Source organism: Artemia sp. Qi Xiang Cuo, chromosome 1 (genome assembly GCF_049724085.1).
Source record: "Artemia sp. Qi Xiang Cuo chromosome 1, ASM4972408v1, whole genome shotgun sequence".
In the NCBI taxonomy this organism is placed as follows: domain Eukaryota; kingdom Metazoa; phylum Arthropoda; class Branchiopoda; order Anostraca; family Artemiidae; genus Artemia; species Artemia sp. Qi Xiang Cuo.
Window position 1 is genome coordinate 14,225,907 of NC_142794.1, and position 26,019 is coordinate 14,251,925.

Sequence of the window (26,019 nt, forward strand, 5' to 3'; positions counted from 1 at the left end):
ATTGCTGTTGATAATTTTACAAATTGTGTATGTGGGACTGAAGGACAAGCGGCTAGCTTGAAACGAGTTGAAGAAATAACTGGGAAGAAGATTACCTTTTACCAATGTGACCTCCTAGATAAACCGAGATTAGCTGAAATCTTTAAAAAGGTAATTATTTTTTTATTCTATCTTCCATATTTTAATAATTGCACGCAGGCTTGTACGCACGAGTAACGCACTGGACAAGGCCCCTTCCCCCAAACCTCATGAAATATGTTTTTTTAGCACATTCACGCATGAGTCATACAATTGTAACTAAAAGCCAATTAAAGCTCCTACTACTAATTAAAAGCTCCCACTACTAATAGTTCATTGCAGTACCAAGCCCCCTGAGACCAACACAGCTACGTATGCTCCTCCTCCATCCCAATCTATTCAAAGCCTCCCTCTTTACTCCCTCCAATGAAGTTTCTTCAAGTCCTTCCTAGTGACCTCCTCCAACCCCATTCGGGGACGACCTGATTTTTGTTTGGTCCCAGGTGGATGGCCACAAACAAAAATGTTTGACAACCTGTCATCCTTCATCCGCAAGACATGTCCTAGCCATATTGACATTTCTTTTATTATTGCCAAAATGAGAAAAATCTCGAAAAAAACGATGATATTTATAGCCAGTGAAAATGGAATGCAAATATTTCGGCCGAGGCCTCCGATCGACTGTCCTCAGTGCAAAAAAAAAATTAGTAAAAACGGCATCCGTAGAACGTGTCCTGGCCATCTTAACCGTTCGTTGATTTTTGACCTAGAAAGTAGAATGCAAAAAAAATGGGTACTTATGCATTATATATAACACAGCGCTGTAGACTGTACAAGGAAATACAAATGGAAACCCGTCAAACGGGTATTTGCAAGGATAGTAGATTGCAAAGTGTTATTTTTTATCGCGTTTACAATTTTTAAGCTGTTGTTTTTTGGGGTTTAGGGGGGGGAGGGGAAGGTACCTAGGTTAGGTTACATATTTAATATATGCTATGCTTTAATCCTCCCCCCCCCCGCGTTTAAAAGATCTAAACTGTGGTTTTTCGGGGTTTAGGGGGGGGAGGGTACCTAGGTTAGGTTACGTATTTAATATATGCTATGCTTTACTCCCCCTCCCCTTAATGTGCAAATATATAACCCAAATTTGTTTCTAAACTATTATATGTTCATTCTATTTTATTTTATTTCATTGGCGTTAGCCAAACTTGACTTCTTTCGTGTATAGCGCTGTGTTATGTATAATTCCTAAGTATCAAAAAATGCTTAAAGTTTACTTAAAGATTCTTATGAAGTGGCTCCTTTTTTTGTTACAACAATCTGCTTTGTTTTGATGATTATTTGGCAATTAGGCGGTTAATAGACTCAGCTTAATAGACTCGGTTAGTAGACCTTGTTTTGAACGACTGGTCATTGCAAAAGCTTTATCATCTATATCATGAGTACTACCCGCTATCACTAACATGCACTCATACTGCTGGCCACTCTCTGTCCAGTAGCACTCACACTGCTGGCCACTCTCTGTCCAGTAGCATTCACATTGCGGCTTGCAAAAGCTTGTACGAAGAGAAACAATATTGTTATTATTGCAAATAATAAAGTACTTTTCTTCTTTGCTTTACAGTATTACCAACACAATATAAAATTTGAAATTTTATATGTGACTTCAGACATAAACAATGGCAATCACAAGCGAGGGCAGGGGGGTAACTTCAAACTAATTTATAACAGAAAACAAAAATGTGCATACATTTTAATTTTTAAATTAAATTTAGGCAAGTTTCCCTGGAAATAAATGCTTGTTGTCTGGACGTAAAATCTTGATGCAAAAAAAGAAAGAAGAAAAACAAAAATGTGCAAAAAGTGAAAATTTCTGTAGTATCCAGAAAATGTAACATTTTTTGACAAAGGACCATTTTAGACAGCTTTTGCCCGCTTTTTATTGGATATTTGTCCCCCAAGAAAATTTAGGCAAGTTTCCCTGGAAATAAATGCTTGTTGTCTGAACGTAAAGTCTTGATGCAAAAAAAAGAAGAAAATTCACGTTTCAAATACTTCTAAGCGTGTATTTAGCTTACAAATACGTATCAGCTACTTGCCACCCCCTAAGAAAAATATTATATTACCTGGAAGAAAGTGATTGTCAGAGTATTTATTTTGTAATTTTGGCTGTTAATTTGTTTGTTATGAAGCAATATTGCCATATACGATACATTTGTGTGATCTGTGTGTATTTTGCGTATAAGTGCGCACAAATGACTAATAATACTACAAAAGAAAAAATAGTGCACTTGGAAAAAAAATGGTGGTAAAAATATCTCTGCTGTAAGTATAGATGTGGATTGGTTTGCAACGAAGCAGGGTTGCCATTTACTAAAATATTATACTTTTTGTATGTATTTTGCATTCAAGTAAGTACCAAAGACTAATTGTACCACGAGAGAAACAATTAGAGAAACATAAGAGTACCTGAAAAAAAGTGATTGTGAGAATGTCTATGTCGGAAGTTTGGGGTTTGATCGGCTTGTGACGATCAAAAATGATTTTTCGATTGATTTTTGAGGTAATTTTTAGGTATATTTATAGGTAATTTTGTTTTATTTGGTTATACTTGCATAATTGCCGTACCTGGAAAAAAATTGACTAATGATATACCTATTGATTGTTTGGGTGGGAAGGCGTCATAACATCGAACCTTCAGGAGCAGTATAAAATCCGTCATAACATCGACAAAAAAATCCGTCAGAACCTCGAACCGTCATAACATCGAAAATTTTAAAAATTTAGTTTTTTGGTATTTAGGGGGGGGAAGGTACTTAAGTTAGGTTACGTATTTAATATGTGCTATGCTTTACCCCCACCCCCCTAATGTGCAAATATATAGCCGAAATTTGTTTCTAAACTATTATATACTTATTACTATTATGAAAACTTGTAAATTTTTTTAGATGTTATGACGGTTCGAGGTTCTGACGGTTCGATGTTATGACGTTTCGTGCTTGTGACGGTTCGCCGAAATGGTAGCACCCCGTTTGCGTGATAAGCAGTGTCTTCATTTCCCTTTTTCAGGTGGAGCTAGCCAAGTGACATTATAACTAATGGCCAATTAATGCGCCTGGGATGGGACCAATACCGCCATAGTTGAACTTGACCTGATTGGTTATCCATGTTGATGTCACTCGGCTGATAAATGAAAACACACTTCAGTCTGTGCCTCCTTTTCCCCTTATGAGAGGATGACTTTGAAGGCCGTATGACTTTGAAGTGTGTTATCAGTCAGGTCGAACACAACTAGTAGCTTAAGCTTTGTTCGGTCTGTATTAAAGCAGGGTTGCCATCTACGATATACTTACTATTTACAGCACTATTTTTGCTGTAACTATTAACAAGAAGTATATTGACAATACTTCTTGAAAAATGTAGCAATTTATTCCTTTTTGAACTAAAAAAGTTCTGAAAAATGAAATCCAAAGTTAGTTTCAACATGATTCCCATTCAAAGCCTCTGAAATAATATTAAAATTTTTTATATCTTAATGAAACTAAAATTATTACTACAATAACCTTAATGACAAATTGGTTAAGACTTTCTCAGGTTGGCTTAAGTTCATTCAAAATTCACTATGTTTAAATTTTGCAGGGGTGCTACAAAGACCAAGGTTTTGCGCTATTTTGTGTTAATTTTTGTATTTTTTGTGTTAAGTTTCGTGTTTTTGTTTAAGTTTCTGCAAAGTTTTATGTTTTCGGACTATTTTTAACGGAAAATTGCTCGTACAAGGAAGGCACAGACAAATTATATATGATTCAGATGTCCAACTGAGCAAGTTTTTGGTAACCGATAAATTTTCTTCATTTTCTTCCATAATTCTTTTCATGCATGGTGCCTGTCATAAAATTATTTAAAAAATTTGGTCTTCGCAAATGAAATTCAAGAGAATTTAAAATAGCTTGTTAACCTTTCTTGTGATTGTTTGTCAGTTTTACGATCATTTAATAAATATTGTTTAAAATATGAATTGATAGTCTCAGTAAATTGATCGTGTAATGAGCATGGCAACCCTGCCTTGCATTATATTGCACCATCATCACAAATGGCTTCAATCCACGCCTGAAACCCGATTCCTTTTCAACATAGGCCAGTTGGACATCCGTATCAAAGAGTGTGGGTAACTTATAAGAGTGAGCATTGGCATTTATACAAAAACCACACCAATGCCATCTAACCTTTGGTGTTTCTTGGCATTTGTCAGTTTTATATTAAAGCAAAATGAGTGTAAACGCCAGATGGTATTGGTGATTCTTTATTTTTTGTTTTTTTCGACACTAGCATCAATTTCCACTCTTACCAGTTTGCCCATTCTCTTTAATCTGTGTTATATACTTTTACTTGTGAGGAAGACGCGGTGAACTAAAATTTAATGTTCAGAATTGTAATTTTTAGTCACTGTATATCACAGTTCATATAATTATCCAGTAAGCTTATCGCAGATCATTTCTGGTCTTCGTTCTCGGTGCGAACAAAAAGCTCCTCCCACTTCTTCGTGCAGTTATTAATAGCGGGTTTCCACTTGTTTCCCATTGTTTCGCGTAAAGTGCATTATTCGTAATAGCGGGTTTCCACTTGTTTCCGATTGTTTCGCGTCTGACTTGTCTACCCGTGAAAAGATCTGACGCCGCTTATGTTTCTACGTTCTCTGGAGCACTCGCACCCCGGTCCGGGTTTTTATAATGGGTGAGATAGTGAATGATCATACTGGATAATTATATGAACTGTGCTGTATATAGATAATATAAAGTAAGATCACGGCTCAGTGATGTTTGCTACTACAAACTTGGCGCGTATAAAAGCTCCCATATATTCGTACGTCCCTTTATTTGATCTGCATCAGCGGTCCAGTGTATATTACCCTGAAACACGTATTTTCGCAGAAACTTTTTCAAAATGCATTTGAAACCAACTCGAGACTTCGAAACCTACTTGTAATGTCTAAAAACATCTAATAATAACATTGCACTGCTAATTACCGATTTTTATATATGTATTGGAATAAATTAATTTAAAATTGGATTTTTTTAACATTTAGTGTTACAAAGGTGAAGCCAAGTTTCGCATTGAAGAGAAATCTGACTTGTCTACCCGTGAAAAAATCTAATTTCGCTTATGTTTATAAGTTCTCCGGAGCACTTGCATCTCGGTCTGGCTTTGTATAATGATTGAGATAGGGAATGATTCTACTGTATATTACTTATATACAGTGTTTCCAGCTTAATATGAACTCAAGAAGAATGGATAAAACACCAACAACACTAAATGTACCAAATAAAAACAACAACAACACTTCAAGAAACCAACACTAAACACGAGAGAAAGGCTAAATTTTATCCTCTTACCTTTATCCAACGTAAATATAGATTTGTTATGATTTCAAAGCATTACTTGTTCTGTATCAGTTGCAGAAAGAGTTTCCTAACAAAGCACTTGTGCGCCTGTTGCGCAAACTGGAAAGTATTTGCAAGTTTTCTGGAGACAGTTATCTTTTTTGTCTGGTATTGCCGTAGATTTGTTTACCAAGCATTGCCAACGCGGTATAATTGCATCGTGTTTGGTACTACTTATAGGTCGTGGTACAATAAGGTACATTTAGAAATTTTGTTGGTACAATACAAATTTTCTGGTTCATTTTAGTTTTATATGGTCCTTTTCTGACTCGGAAATCTGTTCAAGTTCTAGTCTGTCTAAAATTTTATCATTGTTACGCCAAAATTTTTAACCTGCTATTCAGATAGCACATAAAAAATTATTGTGGTGCAATTTTAGGCGAAAAATTGGTACAATTTATTTCAAAGCGTTAGCAGCGCTGTTTGTTACTTGAATTGGTCCTATATAATGTTAGGAAATCACGGCACTGCGCTAGCAGATGGACATACTTAGCTCCCAGTTGAATTATAAAAATACCTAAATCACACAAAATATAAAGAAGAATTCATACTTGAAAATTCTAAGTTGAAAATGTTCTGAACAAGCATGGGCGCCCATAAGCTGAATTCCAGGAGGGGGGGGGACCCTCGTCTAATTGGCAATTTTAATGCTACACAATAGAAATCTCAGAACAAAAATATAAAAATAAGGCAACATAATTCAGCCAGGGGGGGGGGGGCCCCCGCCCCCTTATGGGCGCCCCCTGCCCCCCTTATGGGCGCCCCCTGTCCCCCTTATGGGCGCCCATGTGAACAAGTCAGAAATAGACATATCGAAACTTAATGCTTAGTCATATAATAATTCAAACATAAAACAAACACGAATTACTACCAATGAATAAATTAAACCCAAGACGAACATATATTAAAATTTAAAACAAAAAAACTATCACAATTATAGTAAGCTACCCCCCCCCCCCTTTTAAAGTTTCTAACACCAGAGCGTCAGTTGTGCTTCACTAAAACGAAATACATTTTTTACAGTTTAGCTTTTATCATTATAACATTAAAAAAAAAATGAAAAAATGCTGAGACTTTCATGAAATAGTACCATTATGTGAAGCACTATTCTAACGTACCCATATACCCACTGTAGCTAAATATCGCTGTTAGCTAAACCTTATTGTGAGTAGGCCTTACGTTTTTTCTGACTTCTTCATCGATAATGAAGCTCTCTAAATGATTGGCCTTTTTTTAATTAACTAAATAAATAAAAAGAAGTTCTATTAAATTGAACTTAGCTGCTGGCTGTGGCGAGCTATGGAATTAAGTTAAATTCAGTCTTTAAAAGTTTTTTTTTAATTATTTGATTAATTAATAATTATTTAAGAAAAGGAAACGATCAAATAGGGTTTAAGAAATTATCTTTAATAATTATTTATTTGATTAATTGTTTGAATATTACTAAATTATTAAGAATGGATCCGGTATCAGCTAAATCTCGGCGATTGCTAAATATGAATTCGCCTTTAGACAGCTTTAGGAAAGAGACTTTTCCGTTAGCTTGGAAGAAAAAGCGTATGGAGCTAGCAAAACTTCTACTGTATGCCGCCTGTGTAAATCGGTACATCGATGGGTGGTACATACTGGGGGGTGCAGTATTTAATTTCATTGAGTGGCAACCCTGAACGACAAATAACTTCTTTTGTTGCTCATTGGCTTCAAGACATTCTGACAACAAAATTGGATTCTACTTGGAAAAAAAAATCTGAAATATTGCGCTTGAGGTTTATAATAACTGTATTCCTATCATTCCAATTGTTAACATCAGTTCTTTGTAGATGCAAGGAAAAACAAATATTAACTGACAAAAAATGATATCATTTCGTAGAAAAGCCTGATTGACCTAAAGTTTAAAATTATATGCCAAAATTATACTACATGAAAGCGAACATAAAACTAAAATGCGAAACTGGAAAAAATGTATAAATTTTTTCTCGTTTTTTTAATGAAATAATCTAAGAGCTTTATCTTTGTACTCTTTGGTTTTTGATTATTTTTGATTATTAACTATTTGATTTGATTTGACTATTTTTGATTATTACATGTTTGTTCACGGGAACAGGTTTGTTGGTGAAAAATAGTTGTTAATAACATTTATTAGGACAGTAGAAACATGCCGTTTGTATGTTTAATCAGTATAAACGGAATTTTTGGCTTGAAAGGTAAATTGCTAAAATATTGCAAGAACCAAAAAAACAATGTTAGACTCGAAACTGTTAGTTGAGAATATTTTACTATAATCTTGGATATTCATTCTTTTAAGTTCATCCACACACGACTCAATTTCTAAATGTGTTAAGAGGATAATAGTGGTTATATTAAATCAGTTTGAATGTATATTTCTAATGTAAGATCTTTCTTGAAATTATTTCTTTCTTTATATAAAACTTTGACTATTACTCTAAATATATTTTTAATTTATTTTCTAGCACAAGATAGATTGTGTTATTCACTTTGCTGCGATGAAGGCTGTTGGAGAATCCATGATCTTACCCCTCCTTTATTACAAGAATAACTTAATTGGTACTATAAACCTCCTTGAGGTAAGTTTATCTTCCTTGCTACCCTTTGTTAGCACTTGTATTGAATTTTTAACAAATGTCATTTGACTAGTTTTATTTGAACTGGTGATGACAAATAAATTTTATAACAAAGGCTGTACGAAGTGATGGTCTTAACGTCATCAAAGATAGTAACAATAAAATCTAAGTGCCTCAATTGTTTTTTTTTTTTTGTTAAATTCAATATCGATTATTATCGAAACACTTAACATAACCACATCCCCTTCAAACGCCACGGCATGATGTAAAGGAGAAATAATCAAACGAACCCACAAAAAAACTTTTCTTAACGCGCATTACTCAAATTAAAAATACTAAAATTAATGCAAAATGCTTTTATTAGAATACTTGCTAAGGTAGGCTACTTGTTGATTATTCAGAACACACCCAAGAAGTAAAGTATTTTGACAGCGTGAAGTTAGAAAAACATTCTTACTTTATAATATGCACAATAATTGTAGCCAACACATTTTACATGCAGATCCGCTATACACACCCATCCCGAAATGTTTGTCCGACTCGTAAAAAACGTTACAGAAATGAATATAAACAAGTTTTTGATGCGTTTTTTAAAGCGCTCTCCCCCCCTAATGTGCAAATATATTGCCCAAATTATATAAGTCCAATGCATTCTATCACTCGTCACTTGTCTTTGTGGCTGCGAAACCGGTTTTGACCAGAATGCACTGGATTGGACTTGAATGACAGAATAAAAGTCAAACAAGAAGCAATTATCCAAAATGTCTTGGAAAGATTGAGCTAGAGCTAAAGAAGATAGATTAATGCTGAAGCTTATTGATGATTTATGATTTTTGGTGATTTCTTACTAATAAAGATTTCATAGGTATGATAGAACTTGCTGGTAATGTAAGGTTTTGTGAATTCCCGATATAACTTCAGCTCCCCCCTCCCCGCCGTTCATCACAGAATCTGGTGCCTCCCCCCCCCCTAGAAAAGAAGCTACTTACGCTCATGGCTATTTTTTTGCACATTGGGGGGGGGGGGTAAAGTATAATGGGTCTGTATGCAAGTGAGGCTTACGCTCGGTTGAAAATACTTCCACTGACTGCTCTTCTTGATTTTATGCTGTTGTTTTCATCTATACTCATGTCTTATAATTGCGTAATGGGTAGCGGACTTGCCCCGAACAAGTCCGTTTCTTGTTTAACGTGGCAAACATGGCGTACACTTGTATAATTGCGTTAGAGGTTCATTGAGTTCAGAGAGTTCTCTTCTTGTCAATTTGTGTTAACATAAGTTCACGCGTCAAATGTCCCAAGTTAAAAGGACACTGAGTTTAAAAAAGAAAAGGTCAAGGTCATGGCAGAGATTCAGAGTCGTCTTATTGTCTAAGTGTTTTACCCAAAGTTAAATATGCTAATGTCCCATTGTACAGGGTCGAATATTTTCCCATTCACATAAGTTAAAGAGGTTCATTCCCATGGTAAGAGGGGGAGTTCTCTCATTGTGATAACTCAATGTCGAAACTCAGCCTTGAGACCCGAGTACCCCTAATTAAGCCTTGAATAGAAGAAATGAACCAAGTGAGAAAGATATCTTGACGAAATCCTAATCATCGTAATAAAATATACAAGACAACACGGGTATAAACGTCGTAACTGCACATGGGTGTAATTAAGCAGTTTTTGGCAATGACGGGCAGCAGGTTCGAAAAAACGAAACGTGAGTGAAAAATCAGCCAAAAAATTTCGGCCCCAGAGTAGTATATGTAGCTTTCCTTTGGAGACACTTTCCTTAGGCTAAAAAACATTAAAGTTTGGCCAATTAGTTCTGCTCATTTGTTTTCATGGGTTGGCGTATCACAATGGCGAAGTATCAACAATGACGAAGTATTAACAATGACGGTATCAATAATGACGAAGATGTGGTACTGCCTTAAAAAGTTCATAATTTTGAAACTGGCAGTTTGAAATAGGCAAAGATTCCATGAAGCTGAGTTAATGCAATATACAGGAATCAAGACCGTATCTAGAGAGGGACTTTGACCCCCTTTATCATATGTTTTTCTGACTTGAAAAACCCAACGAAAATGTAAATAAACACATTTTTGATGTGTTTAAAAACAAATAATTTTTTTTTAAAAATGTATAAAAAATTGTTTTAATTCATTTTCGTTACGTTTTTAGGAGTCGGACAAAAATCTCGAGGAAGGAGGGGGTTCAAACCCCTTAACCAAGGCCGTATCCAGGGGGGGTTACCCGGTTTAACCCCCCCCCCCCCCGAAATTTTTGACCGAGTCGAAAATAAGTCGAAAATTAGTAAAACCTAGGTAAAAATCAGTAAAATTAGTGGAAAACTGAGTCAAAAATTAGTGATATAGGTGATATAGAATTTGTTTACTCAGGCTGGAAGGATGGGGTACATAGAGAGGGAGTAGGGCTCATGATGAATAAGGAAGCTGCTAAGTCTTGTTTAGGCAGGGAAGGTATTAATATTAGAATACTAATTGCTCATTTTATGACTAAAACGTTCATGGTATCAGTTACAGTAGTATACGCCCCTGTAGAACCGACTGATGGAGATACTAGTGACTCAGATGAATTTTACTTACAGTTACAGGAGCAAATAGAAAAGGTCCCAGGTAGAAATATGATGTTATTACTGGGAGATTTTAACGCCCAGGTTGGTAGAAACAAGGATAGCTGGTATCCCAGCTTAGGTAAATTTGGTGTAGGAAAAGAAAACAGTAATGGATACAGACTTTTGCAATTTTGTAGGTATAACAATCTAGTTATAACCAATTCGGTGTTTGGTCATAAGATGGCTCATAAGTTAACGTGATATTCACGTGAGGGTAAGACAGCAAACCTTATTGATTATGTTATAGTAAACCGAAGACTGGCAGGATCAATACAAGATACTAGGGTATATAGGAGTGCTGTTATTGATATTAAAAGTAAATATCACCATCTAGTAGTGTCAAGGGCTAATTTAAAGCTGAAATATCGGAAGGGTAACTACCTCCTAGGAAGTTATGATGTTGGTACACTCCAAGATGAGAATTTGAGAGAAACTTTCAAGGAACATTTAAATACGAAACTCGAAAGTTTAAAATTTGAAAATGTGGAAGATGGTTGGAATAATTTTAGAAAAATAATTTGTGAAGTTGCTTAAGGTGTATTAGGGAAGAAAGCTAGAACCGCAGCTAAGAATATTAGTGAAAAAACTTTATGTTTAATAGAAAGGAGAAAGGACTTGTACAAGAATTATCTGAGTGATAGATCGCATGAAAACAAAAGAAATGTAAAGAAAGTGGAGAAAGCATTGAAATATGAACTAAGGAGGTGTGAAGTGGAGGCCATGGATAAAATTGCCAAAGATTTAGAAGATGCAGCTAGAGGGCATAATAGTAAAGTATTGTACTGGCACGTTAACAAATTGAGAGGTAGTAGTCAATCCGGACTTGTCCCAGTTAAAGATAGGAAAGGGGTGGCAATTAGCGACAAGGAAAAAGCTAAAGCGAGATGGGTCGAACATTTTGAGAACTTGCTTAACCGAGATAGAGTTGCAGGAAAAAATATAGAGGAAAATGAAAAAGTTTGTGATACCTTGGATGTGAAGGAAGATTTGTTTTGTGAGGAGGAATTAGCAACAGTACTAAAAGGATTAAAGAATAATAAGGCTCCAGGTGCTGATAGGGTAGTAACTGAGTTTCTTAAATATGGTGGCTCTGAGGTTAGAAATAAGTTATTGAAGATTATGAATAAGATTTTTGAAAAAGGGGAAGTACCTACCGATTTTAGGAAAACCTTAATTAAGCCACTCTACAAGACAGGTGATAAAAGTGAGTGGGGGAATTATCGAGGCATTAGTCTGGTCTCTGTACGTAGTAAATTGCTTCGTCATATGATACTTTTTAGACTGATAGATGCTGTAGATAAAGTTATGAGAGAAGAACAGTGCAGTTTTAGGAAAGGTAGAGGATGTGTCGACCAAATTTTACTCTTAGATTAATAATTGAGAATTGCCTGAGTTATCAAACACCTTTGGTCCTCACTTTTATAGATTATGAGCGAGCGTTCGATTCTGTTGATAGAAGAGCTTTAGTAAAGGTTTTATCCTTGTATGGTATACCAGGCAAATACATTAAAGTGATTAGTGACATATACGAAAATAACACTGCTGCAGTTAAGGTAGGTCATGAGGTTAGCATCGGGTTTTGTATTAAATCAGGAGTTAATCAGGGCTGTCTTCTATCCCACTTTGTATGAATTATTTTGCTGGATTTGGTTTTAAGGAGTACAGAAAAGGCAATGGGTGAACACGGAATCAAAGGGGGTCGTAAAATTCTCCTGGGCCTAGATTATTTTGATGATTTAAGCATCCTAGATGAAAGTTTGAGCAAAATGAATGAATTTTCAGAGGTTTTGCGAGTTCAGGGTGCTAGAATTGGTTTGAAAAATAATGTTAGGAAGACTAAGTCACTAAGGCTAGGAATAAGTGAAGATGAAAAGGTGACGTTGGGTAATGAAAAGATTGATCAGGTGGGCAGCTTCACTTACCTTGGTAGTATTATTAGTAAAGACGGTGGGAGCAGTGAAGATATTAAAAATAGAATAGCCAAGGCTCAGGGTGTTTTTCACAGTTAAAAAAGTTTGTAAGAATAGGAAGATAAGTCTGCAAACCAAGCTTAGAATATTAGAAGCTACAGTGATGACAGTGGTCATATATGGTTCTGAAGCATGGACGCTCCGAAAAGCGGATGGAGATTTGCTAGACGTTTTCCAGAGAAATTACTTAAGGATTGTTCTGGGTACCCGGATGTCTGACCGTATGTCAAACAATAGGCTATACAAAAATGTGGTTCAATACCGCTTTCTAGGGCTATAATGAAAGAAAGGTTGAGGTGGTTAGGGCATGTTGTGCGGATGAAGGATGACAGATTGCCAAATATTGTTCTTTTCGGCCAACCATCTAGGGCTAAACGGAAAGCAGGTCGTCCCCGTCTGGGGTGGGAGGACGTCATAAAGAAAGATTTAAAGGAAATGAGAATTTCGTGGGCGGGTGTAAAAAGGGAGGCTTTGAATAGATCGGGGTGGAGGAGGAGCGTGCGTAGCTGTGTTGGCCTCAGGCGGCTTGGTGCTGCGATGAGTTGTTAGTAGTTAGCAGTATGTTATGCCCCCCCCCTTTCTGTTCTTCTAGAAGTCATAGATAGTGCGTTCGCCCGCCCTCTTGATTTTGATATATCCTTTTTTATTGAACCCAAATTGAGCCACTGTTAATGATATAATAAAAATATTTACCCCCCTCCCCCTAGATTTTGAAAAATAACTTTCTTTGGTGTTTACCTTTAAAAGATTCCTTTTTCTGTGTTTCCATTTAAAAAATTAAAAAATAATGGTAGCCTAAATTTGTAAAATATAGCGCCCCCCACCCCTAATTTTTTTGTAATTGCCCTAGTTTGCGCCACTGTTTGTTACAAATAAAAATTATCGTGTATCAAATTTTGGTGATTTTATGCTAATAGCTGGAAAGCAACTTGATAGGCTACTTCATTTACAGGTAATGAAGGAGAACAACTGCCCGCAACTACTTTTTAGTAGCTCTTGTACTATTTATGGAAACCCAGACCATTTACCAATCAACGAGAAACATTCAATTGGAAATGTAACCAATGTCTACGGCAGAACTAAATACATCATCGAAGAAATGCTCGTGGATCTAAGTAAAGCAGAACCGGTAAGTTGTTCTACAGTACATTAGTTAATGATGGTTGCAGTGGTTGCGGCAACCTAGTAAAAGACGATCACGTCTCGTTGTAAGAAATAGCCCATAACTCCTAAAATGGTGTCAGATTGAAACACAAAGTACGCCATTATTAAAATAAAAGAGGGGTGTCTGGCACGGAAATAGCCTACGCTAAGCTCTGTGTTAGACATGAATTTTCAAAATGGTTGAAAGCTCATTTGTAAGAGAAATTTAATATTCGTGAAAAATTTTATTTCAAACAATATCACATTCGTTCTGTGCAAATTGGACATCTTGCAGCCCATAGAATATAAATTATAGAACACACAACTAGTCCTCAGGGGTGTCAATCGGGGGGAAGGAGTATTGTGCTTCTACTGCCCCCGAAATTGAAATAATTTTTTTTTCATTGAGAAATGTCTTGTTTTTATATTTTCATTGAGAAATGAAAAAGAATCCCCCTAGATTTCAAAATATACATTTTTGCTCCCCTCCCACCTTTACATCTCCGTGAAATGACACCACTTGTTGGAATTTTGGAATTCTACTTTTAAACATAAGATTATGGGAGATTGGGATGTTGGCTTCCGGTGGCTTCCTAGTAGTAGTTGAATTATTTATCTACTGTACAATAATAAATTCATTTTATTGTAAATTTATATTTATAGTAAATAATGATAAAATTATATGTATAAAAAATAATATGTTTGTTACCATATAAAGGTAATTATTATTTTTACTTAATACTATCGATAATTATTAGTTATCTATGTAAGAAATGAGTGTGAACCTAGTATTTAAAAAACAACTATTAATGATTATCACCAAAATTTGCTGGTGCTTGAAAAGCCAAAATCAAGTCCCTTTAAATCCCCCTATGATTGCCTTTCTTTTCCCCAATTCTACGAATTTTACGCATTTGAGCAAGGGCTATAGACAGGGTTGCCACTCATGAATTATCACTAGTTTTTTCCTTCATAAGTAATATTATTTCAACTCGTTTTCCTTAACTCGCCGAATTTTTTGCGCCTTAATTCATTTTTTTGCGCCTTAATTCATTTCGTGAATTTAACTCACCGGATTTTTGTCTTATAAATTTGTGATAACCTTTCGGCTCAGTCCGAATGCCAATTACTTCCATGTTTTATCAGTATATGCACTTCCGATGATAGTGCAAAAACACAATATCAAACTCCCTCACTCTTGTCAAATTTCTTTTGCATAAACAAAACCAAATAAACAGGTAATTCCCCGGTAAACATATATATTGACGGAGTATATCCCCTACCCCCCTAATGAGCAAATATATACCAAGAATTGCATCCTTAATCCAAATATAACATTCATTTGTGTCGCAAATGAACTTTACCCCCACTCCTAAATATATCCAAATCAGGGTATATTATTACGCATTAGGGGAATGGGGGTAAATTTCATTCCCGCCGGTAAATTCTGGGGGATTTTCCAAAGGGGGAGAATACGCTTAGCACCATAAACAACTTAAAACGATGGAAACTAGCCCTAGTGTTAAAAAAAATTTGCAACGCCATCTAGTGTTTGGTGTTTTTTGGCATTTTGTGCTTTGCAATTGTTTGTTTTTCCATAACTGAGATCACACACTCATTGCTACCCTATTTTCACCATTTACACTAGTTTTGCCTTAATATTACGCTGAAAAAATGCCAAGAAGCATCAAGCGCTAGATGGCTTTGATAATCATCTTCTGTTGACCTCAGTGCCAATTTCTGATCTTTCCAGGTATACCTATACCACCATTTAATATATTTTTTTAATCGTTTACGGGTATTAAACTGAAATTAAAGAGTGACCTATGTCAAAATATATGGGAAATATATAATTCGGTCTATATAATTGGGCATTAGGGAAGTGGGGGTAAAGGAAAGTGAATCTCTTTTTCGAATGATGTAATGAAGTATTTTAGGATTAATCATACTCCTAAAAGCTCTTCACTTTACCCAACCCCCTCCCCACCCCGTAACTCAAATAAAGTTCTAAAATTAAGAAACCCTTATTTTCCACAGGGGGGTGGGGTATTTTCCGCGGGGGTATTTTCCGCGGAGGTTACTTTCCGTGCGGGGGGCATTCTCTGGGGGGTTAAACACCCACCCCCATTAACTATATTCATTTATGTTATTTTACAGTGTTCATGACTGTACAATTGACTTTAAAATACACTTCTATTTATATCAATCTAATAGGCGGAATAATTGAACCAAATACATATTGCATGCATACCCGCTATACTTACCCCCTATGCAGACTTTTTGGAGTGATATATAAGGAATGACATGTGGAATGATAATGAGGAGGAATCATACTCCTAAAAGCTCTTCACTTTACCCCCCCCCCCCATTGGTCAAATATGGAGCTCAAATTATATAGTTATCTGTAGCTGCCTGCTAGACGAGAAGGTTCATAATACAAAACGAAATAGAACGAGCAAATACAGACCCGTAAATCATGCACCCGTAAATAGTGGTATGGAAAAGCTCCATAGTTTCCGCTCTTGTACTTTGCGCTGGAGATTATTTCGTAGGATGGGGAAACACTCGAAAAAATCATGGTACTTGTTAATTATTTGGAACACACTCAAGAATTTTGATCTGCAAGATCTGACAAAAACCGGTTTAGACATCTGTATTTGGAAACAATTAGCTTGGGCTCAGTGGAAAACTACGTTGTAGGTATTTTTAGTTAAATATTTGATATATAGATTTGGTATTTTGGTTAGGTTATAATCGGTTGGGTGTTTAATATAATGCGTTCTGGGTGGTCTGGTTTCCATAATTCTTTGTTCTAGTTTCCGTAATTTTGTTTATAAAGTATTATATTTTCGTCGTATTTTGGTATATTTCATTAAGATAGACCGTATTTCACTTCTTGGGTGTGTTCCGAATAATTAGCAAGTACCAAAATTATTAAATTATGTTGAAAAATAGAATTATAATAAAAATGGCCTGTCTAAAATGAACCCCATGTCCCTCCAGGAGAGGAGGGGGGGGGGGGTCACGAAAAGTGTCCGTAACCAGGTCGATAGATCCATAAAATCAAAACTTTTTTTTCGTAGGAATGGAATATCATTTCATTGCGTTATTTCAACCCAGTTGGGGCGCATCACAGTGGGAGAATGGGTGAAGATCCTACAAAAGCGTTTACGAATATTATGCCCTATATTGGATCCGTAGCAATTGGTCGAAAGCCATATTTAACAGTATTTGGCGATGATTACAATACACCAGATGGAACAGGTTTGTTGACGTGTTTCTTCGTACCCGATTTTCGAGTCTAGTTTTGTTGCAGTCATTACATCCAATTCCTTAACTTCTTGACCAAGTGAACTCTTTTTTGCTTTGTAAAGAATCTATCAAGGAGTCGCTCTCGCAGACATCATGCATACCAGTTGGCACGTGCCAAGCGTGGTGGAACTGTGCTAAAAGTTGTTTTTTTTTTTTGGGGGGGGGGTAACAAGTGTTTTTGGGGCAGTGCAAAGCGTGGCGATACTATGGAGCTCACGTGTTGTTCTGAGATGTTGGATGTTCACCAGGTAGCGGGAAGTCAGCGCACTTCGCAATTTATGCCTTTTGGTTTTAGTAGACACGGCGGGATTGAGACCTTGTGGCGCCTCTAGGGTAATGAAATATAGAGTACTTTCCCGGTGTTAATTTAACATAATATGTTTTTTCTTCAAATTCAATTTGAATTAACTGCGAGCCGGAAGCGGTTTATTAACTAATGCCTTAATAGGAAATATAGTGATTACTGAAATAGGAGTTATTTTAATGAGTAGCGAATGAAATATGAAAAATATGAATGTTAATGTCTTAATACTATTAATTTTGGTCACTTGCCTCACTCTTTCCTAATTTAACGATGATTATGCAGAAGTTAAGATAATAAAGATGTTATTTAACCATATACAAAAATATTTAATATACAATTCCTTTTTATTAATTTTTGATTTTTCACATTATTAATCATATTATTAATATGATTTTTAGGCTTCCTATTATTGCAGATACCCCCCCCCCTCCCTCTTTCTCTACACCCATTTGGTCATGTCAATAGCATAATAAAATGTAGACAAACATGATTACTCTTACTTCCTGCCCTTTTCAAGTAACCCCCGCTTCCCACAGAAAGTGAATCTTGACTCTGGTACCATGCCTGTACAAATATTTCTTGTATTTTGGTCATTTTCTATAATAAATAACTAAATCGCTCCTTTATATTTTATTTTCATTGCTATTATCAAAATAGATTTTGTATTCATTGTAGAATTTTCGGCTACAGCGTCGAAGAAAACTTATTGAGAAGTGTTGCCCCTTAGACTAAAATTGAATAAAACCTTTTTATCAGGTGTTTTAGATAAGCCGGTGTTTTGTATTCCGAAAAGTTTTTTATTTCGGTGTTTTAATTTTGTATACTATAATCAGATGTGTTGTATCGTCTGAAAATTGTTAAAATGACACTAGAAATGTGTGTTTATTTAGTTCAACGTCCTTGCTGACGTCATTTCCTGATAATTATATTATTTCTTTGAACAGGTGTTCGTGATTATATCCATGTAATGGATTTAGCAAGTGGGCATGTCGCTGCTATGGCTAAGTTGGCTGCGAGCCATCTTAAAATTAAGGTAATATTTACTTTGTTACAGGGCTATATTTTGTTCGCATATTCTTTTTTAAATCAAATTTGTTTTTAAGAAACCAATTCTCGACTAAATTGATTTTTTCTACTCCGTCTTATTTATTTATTTTTGTGGCAAACCGCTTGATTTATGCTTAACTATGATTTTTTTTTTTCGCAACGTTTATCTATGCAATACAGATGAGTTAAAACTTTCAGTCATTTAATATTAATATTACTTAAAAGCAAGGGCGTATTCAGGATCTTTCCCTGGGAGGCGGTCAGGGGCGGATCCTTGATTTTGTTTGAAAGGAGGGGGGGGGCAAAATAGGTTGATCCGAAAAGTTTTTAGGGGGGGGGGCAAATTAGGTTGACCCGATAAACTTGCGTTAGGAGCAAGTTTAATTACCGCAAACTTGAGTTAATTAAGTAAATTACACTACTTTAGACTACGCTAAGGTAGTCTACTTTTTTACGAGTCAGACGGTAATTTTTTAAGTAAAGGAAGTTGCCATATATTAGAACCTTTTTCGAAGTTTTGAGAGAATGAGAACAAATTAGACGAAGGAAAGAACATGAATAATGGATAATATTGAACTAATTTAAATGAATAATGGAACAGAGATGCTTTTAGGGGGGCAGAGGGGGCACTTGCCGAGGGTGCTATTATTTTATGGGCGTAAAATTTCAAATAAATAATCCAACGGTTATGATCATTTTTTTAATTTTTGGAGCTCTATTTTTATTAAAATAAAGTATATAGTACAGTTAATAAATTAAAATAATTAATAAATTATTAATTAATTAATTAAATAAAAAATAATTAAATAATGACGGTTAAGATAGCTAAATTAAAATTAATAATAATTTAAATAGCAAATTAAAAAAATATTAAAATTGATGATTAATTAAAAAATTGAAAATAATTTTGTTAAAATTCGGTCTCACAATTTTGTGGGAGACAGGGAGGGGGGGCTAATCAAGATTTTGCCCCGGGGATAAGAGAGATCCGCCACTGTAATGGAATCATGTCCGTGCAGCAAAAGAATAAATGAACACAATGTGTTATGTGTATTTTTTTTAGTGATTGGTTTAATGCTGAACCGATTGATTAAGTATCTGTTTATTTTACTTTAAAAGAGGACAAATGTAATATTTTTTGGAATCATGGATTTGCATCTTTTACAAATTTTATGTTCTACATTTTTTTTTAATTTTACACCTTTCTTCTTTTACAATGTTTTTGTCAATTCATTTGCCTTTTTTCCTTTCATCTTTATTTTCATAATCTCTGGAAAAATAATTTTAAAATGTTTATATCTGATTGATTCCACGAAAAAACAAGAGATTAAACGATTTTCTGTGTTATCATATAAAATTAAAATTTTTTCAATTTTATTTCTCTCCTTACCGCTTGGATGGAGTCAAATGTAAGACATGTAAATAGTGAAATAGGCCTACCCGTATAAATAAAAATAATTCGAAAACACCCTAATTTAATGAATTATTATGAGATTTCCCCCTCCTTCTCCTACCCATTCGCAGTGGTGCCAATTTGCGAAAATGTAGGGAGAGGATGTATTTTTCAAAATCTAAGAGTTAGGGGAGTGTTATTCTCTTTCGATTTTCTTCCTATTAAAAGGCCTAAAAAGGTATACCTTGATATCTAAGAGAGGAAGGGGGCCATAAAATTTTAAGAGGGGGATTTTGTGTCCAAATGTTTCTTTTTTCCAAGATTATACTATAAGGTGAATTGTCGGGTGTTATTTAATAATTTTTAATCATCTCCCCGAAAGCTACTCTCGTTCAAGAAAAAAATGTCTGGTATTATTCACTGTTTATTAATCGCCAAGTTCATTTCTTAAGAGGATTCGATACTTTTAACATCATTTTGTGAGCTTCAACGTCGGCTAAGTGTCTCAAAGGCAAAGGCCCATAAGCGAATTCTCCCAGAGGACTACTTATCATTTTATTCTATTGAGAATTTGTGATTTAATTATGAAATTTGATTGAAAAGACAAAGGAATTCTGTCGGCAAAATTTTCGATCAAAGCGGGTTGCAGACGCAGAAAATTCGAAGAGCTGTCAAGTTGATCAAATCAGATTTCTTTTTAGGTGATTTTAGGCAGTCTTTTAGCAGTTATACTAGAATGTTTTTAGGGATAACCCTTTTCTAAAGTTTAAAACGAATATTCTGCCCGTTCGATCGAAAAAAAACAAATTTGCACTTTCTAAATATAGAAGTTTCTCTAAAACTAAACATATCTCATTCGGGCACAAAACAAGAGAAGTTAAAAGGTTTTCTAAGATTTCAGAGAAAGTAGATGTCTGGTTTTAGTTTTCTGTGGGTTGTTCAGATCGCTTATCCAAGCTCTACAAGCTATGGCAAGACCGCCCAATCAAATATAAATAGTTTGGCCACACATAGTTTGGCTAAAAATGTTTATAATGGACGAGATAGGCTGATTTTTTATGGTGTCGAATCCCTTTAACCATACAAAGAAGAGATGAGGAAAGGGATAGAGAGAGGATATGTATCCTCTATATCCCTATCCTTTGTATCTTCTCTCTATAGAAGGATCCTATAGATATCCCTCTATCCTCTCTCTATCCCTCTATAGATCCCTCTATCCTCTCTCTATAAGGGATACCTCATCCTCTCTCTATAGAGGGATAGAGAGAGGATGTAATGATTGAGCTTAATTTTTTTAATTGCAGGCCTACAACCTTGGCACTGGTCGCGGTGTCACTGTTCTAGAGTTGGTAAGAACCTTTGAAAAGGTTACAAAAACTAAAGTTCCTGTACAAATGTTGCCAAGGCGAGAAGGAGATATCGAGTCTATGTTTGCCGATGCAACGCTGGCTTGTGAAGAACTGGGATGGACTGCTGAAAGATCCCTGGAAACTATGTGTAAGATTTTGACTATTTGCTTTTGCAAAATGAGGCGGGACAAATATAAAACAAAACATAAAGGAAACTGTTTTATTGGTCAGCTGATCACATTTTACCCTTAAAAAGCATTAGAACAATTAATTTCCAATTGAATAAGCCCCATCCGGAGGTTCTACTGTCACTTTTCTTATGAAAGCACTATGGATCCTCATAGCCTCTTGATTTAGTTCAACAACGCCCTCTGCATTTCCTGAAAGTTTAGGTAAAAGATCGTAACAATAGAAAATTTTTTAAATTTGAATTAAATTTTAAATTCAAGTTTAAAAAGCGAATTAGCAGCTGGAATGATTGAATATTAAATTTGTATTAAATTTTGTATTTACTTTTTGTGAATACAGTTAACTACACAAAATCGTCATCAAATAGGGAAAACGAAGACTAACAAAGATGGCACTGATCGAGGTTAGTTTTCACTACCTTCGCGGATCACTTGACTCTAACAGAATTGCTTCATGGCTCTAGCATGGATTGTCTTATGGATTCCAGAAATACCTTAATGGCTCGACTTTCTGAGCCAAGCTGATTTTTCCAAACCTGCTAAAATCGGTGTTGCAGCTTTCCCCTGAGCAGGAATATCGATATTTTAACTAGCCTGCTTCACCTTTCATAATCTGAGAACTTCTCTGAAGAACCCAGCTTTTTTAATGAAATGTATTATTTTCTTTAATACTGACACAGTCTTTCAGTGTACAAAAACGGTCGCGGAAAAACGGCGTAATATAAAAACTTTGGAATATCTGAATATTTCAGATGCAATATCTGAAATCAGAATGATTTCTCTGAGATCTGATAGCCTTTTTTTTTAATTTGCAATATTTTCTTCAAAAATAAAGCGGTTTAAATGAATTTAAAAGCATGACAGAAAACGTCTTAGACTTATTTTCGACAAGCTCACCATGACGTGGAGTGGGAGTGAAGAACTTTAAATTGAACCTAAGATCGAAAGGAAAATATTAAAAGTGTTGAATACGAAAGTCTCCATTTCAAGCTACTTATAACTGAAATTGTATTTCTGTTAAGTATCTATTTATATTATTAATTGCATTACGTATAATATTTATTTTATTATTATCATTTGTATTATTTTCGTATATTTCATTTAAATTATATAATTCTCCTTGTGAAAGCAAGAATGTCGTAGGCTAACTGACACTAATAATCAAAATTGAGTTACGAACCCTATCAGAGTCATTATTTACGCGCTATTCAATGGATTTGTTCCTTTTGTTTTATAATGCCTCCTAGCTGCTTAAATAAAAAATTCAACTTCATCTTAAGTGCATGTTTTTCACTTTTTTGAAAGCAGAAATTGTCGTAACTGACCGGAGAATTAAACTCTGGTCAGTAACGACATCAAATGAACAAAGTGCTGGATTTTCAGCAGGCCTCCAAGATTTATAAGTACGCTAATGTTCCATTTTCCTAAGTTAAACAACTTCAGGTTAAACAAGGCTACTCGAAAACTCGAAGTCGGTTACAAACTATTGTTTTCGGAAGAATCAGTCTCTGAAATAAACTTTGCTGTGGAGGGTAAACTTAAGGCAAGGAAAGAGACTTCTTCGACAAAAGTGGTTGAGTTTCTTGCTGTCCCAAAGCTGTTGGATTTCTAGCCTGTTATTCCTATTGAAAAATCAAAGATGTGCGATTAACCTACAGGTTTATATCTCCTCTAAATGTGGAGTACGACAAGTGTGTTTTTGCAAACGTAAATCAAGACAACTACCACCCACCCACTGCAGTACAAAGAGCCTTCCCAGAAGAAGCTGCAACCCCTCTCCCCCCATCAAAAAATATAAGAAAGGGGTAAGGCAGTCAGTAAAGACCCAATAAGTTTCCTCGCTTTTTTTTATCATGTAGTCAAAATTTAGGAAGTTGTATTATAATCACTTTGTATTAAATTCATTTAAAACGGCCAAAGTAGTACAAAAAGGTAGAAACGCCATGTCTGAGCCTTAAGATAAGCCTTGGCTATTCCTGAGAAAATATTGATGGAAAATTGTCGTAGCAAAATGGAAAAGGAACCCAAGCGCTGTCTGCACTTTTGTCGTAACTACTTTACCAGTAAAAAAGGGGGCTAAAATGTCGTATCCGTTTTGTTCGAACTTTTGACCTAGTAAATTCCATCCAACAGGACCAAATTTCTAGCAAGCGAATTTTTTCATTCGTTTTTCTATCTACCATACGTTCAGCTCCACAAAAACTGATTTTTTCAATTGCGTTTTTCTCGGAATTTTAAAAAGTGCGGTTACGGCATTCTTGCTTTCACAAGGCGAATTGTAATTTTGGCATTAAGCCACAATTGTATTTTTAAGTTGATACCATTTTGCTAACCCTTTTTCTCAATCCCTCATTCTTCAGTAGTTTCTCCAAAAAATTTGTTTTCAGAAGTTACATCATATAAAATTAAGCAAGCACCCCTTTGGGGTGACACACTGAACTGGCACCATTTTGCCACTGTACGTTATTCATTTCTTTAAGTAGTGGGACCTTTTCATTTTCCATGTGTTCAGCCTCAAAGTTTTTTTCTCTTGAAACAAAAAATGCTTATGATCTGGCTTCTCTGAAGGCTAGTTGAGAAGTTAATGAACTGTATTTAGTGAATAATCAATACACAGTATGATAATTACGTTGTTTTATGGAATAGCTGAAGGATGAAAGCCGTCATTGCATGCCTGAAAACAGAAGAAGGCCCCCCCCCTTCCCATTGTGAATTATGTCCTAAAATATGCTTTTTTCCATGTTTTGGCACCCTTAAGGGTCTGATCCAGGAAGGCCACCTCATCTTTCTAATATATTTTTGCTTCCTAAGAGGGGCCATTGCCTCCTTCTGGCATCCATGGTTAGATTTGTTGGTACTCTTTTACTAAACGGACTCTTTTATATAATGCTAGTTTGGTTAATGCTAATGAAATAAAATAGGATGAATATATATTAGTTTAGAAACAAATTTGTTCTATATATTTGCACATTAGGGGGGGGGCAAAGCATAACATATATTATATATATACATGTATATTACCATATATATAAAATACGTAACCTAACCTAACCTAGGTACCTCCCCCCCCTAAGCCCCAAAAAACAACAATTTAAATACAGTTCTTGCCTCTTTTTTTTCCCAGAAGGCAGCGTAAACTTGTTTTTCATCACGCGTCTCGGTCTATTTCGTGACTGGTATGAATTGCCGTATATAAAAGAGTACTGATTTGTTATTTTGTTTATTATTGATTGTAATACTTTTTTTATAGGTGAGGACTACTGGAGATGGCAGATTGCCAACCCGAATGGATACCGCGAGACGGACGCGGCTGACATTGCTGCTAAATTAGCCGCCATCAAAGAATCCCATGGAGAGTGCAGTTGTCAATCAACGGTTAATGGTGTTCACTAGTCTCGTTTTGTGCTGCCAAATATATAAGAAAGTTTGCTGTTTTTACAAATATTGCTACACTCACAAGAGAAGCTTTGTTTTCAAGCATTTTACATTTTGTTTCTTATAAATTAATTGATTCTCTGAAAGTTGTAATCGCAAGATAATATTTAATAGATTTGAATATTTTGCCAAAAATGAGGTTTTGTCGACCTTCAGTTTCTAAGCAGGAGCTTAGGGTGGAGAAAAACAATTTAATATCCTGAGATCGAGAGGGGGTATGGTGGTGGTTGCAATTTTTAAGAAATTAACTAAATGTTCTGTGTTTTCAATATTCACGGATGCTTTTTTGAATAAAAATAACATGTTTGTGACTTTTGTACTTTATATATAAATGCGTTTTGTATATATTCTGTATTAAGCTATTCTTTTCTTTTTGAATATTACTTGTTTTAGTCATATATTTAAATTCAAGCTTAGAAGTAAGTCACAAGAAAAAAAGAGGTTTTCACGTAAGGTCATTTTGAAATTTCCGAAAAACATCTCGTTCGTTTTAAGTGACTTCGTAAAAAAAAGTGAAACATAAGTCTTTAGTGAAGCTTGTCTTTTTCTTTTTTTTTTCTCGAATTTTCCTTTTTCTGGTTCACTGCTCCAGTGAGGGAAGAAAATAAGAAAAAAAATATTCCTGTTTCTAAAAAGACCATCTGTGAAACTCCTAAATTCTCTTTTGATACTGAAAATATAGAGAAACAAATACCCATCTCCTCTTGGAATATAAGTGGTGAAAGTTATGTAAAGCTAATATATTGTTGCTGTCACCCCTAAAGGTCGAATCTGACATTTTTTTTTTTTTTTATACTTAATTCCAAAAATAATTTTATAAGCTGTTCTCAAAGGGATTATCAGCAGGGTAACCTAGATCAAGACAACCAATGTGCGATCAAACACACATTGTCCGGCTGATCACCCTTTTAAGAGCAGCTCAGCGGAGTGTTCTGTGCAATTATTTCAAAAGTTCTAAAATACCAGATACGGTTTTTGCAATTAGTATATATATGCTACGGTGAAAAATCAGAATCTTTTAAATGTTTATATTCACCAGCGAATGTCAGAAATTCCATATTCTCTGCTTGGATTCAGTCAGCTTTGTCAGTCTTATGCAAGGTTTGGTGGTAAAATTTAAAGTTAGTTTAAATTTAGGTTACAAATCTCAGAAATGGACTAAAAACCTAACCTGTCAATATCAGACCTTGCATAAAACTGACAAAGCTGACTAAATCC

The 26,019-nt window shown here is 35.2% G+C and overlaps 1 protein-coding gene across 1 annotated transcript; it reads left to right on the forward strand.

Moving 5' to 3' along the window:
• Nucleotides 1–25,955, forward strand: LOC148956032 (UDP-glucose 4-epimerase-like). The gene is made up of 7 exons (XM_089090093.1): nt 1–150; nt 7,928–8,041; nt 13,583–13,759; nt 16,857–17,037; nt 18,334–18,422; nt 21,134–21,326; nt 24,617–25,955. Exons 2-7 carry the CDS (start codon nt 7,961–7,963, stop codon nt 24,757–24,759), a joined length of 864 nt encoding a protein of 287 aa, XP_088946219.1. The 5' UTR covers nt 1–150; nt 7,928–7,960; the 3' UTR covers nt 24,760–25,955.
• The last annotated feature ends 64 nt before the right edge of the window (nt 25,956–26,019 follow it).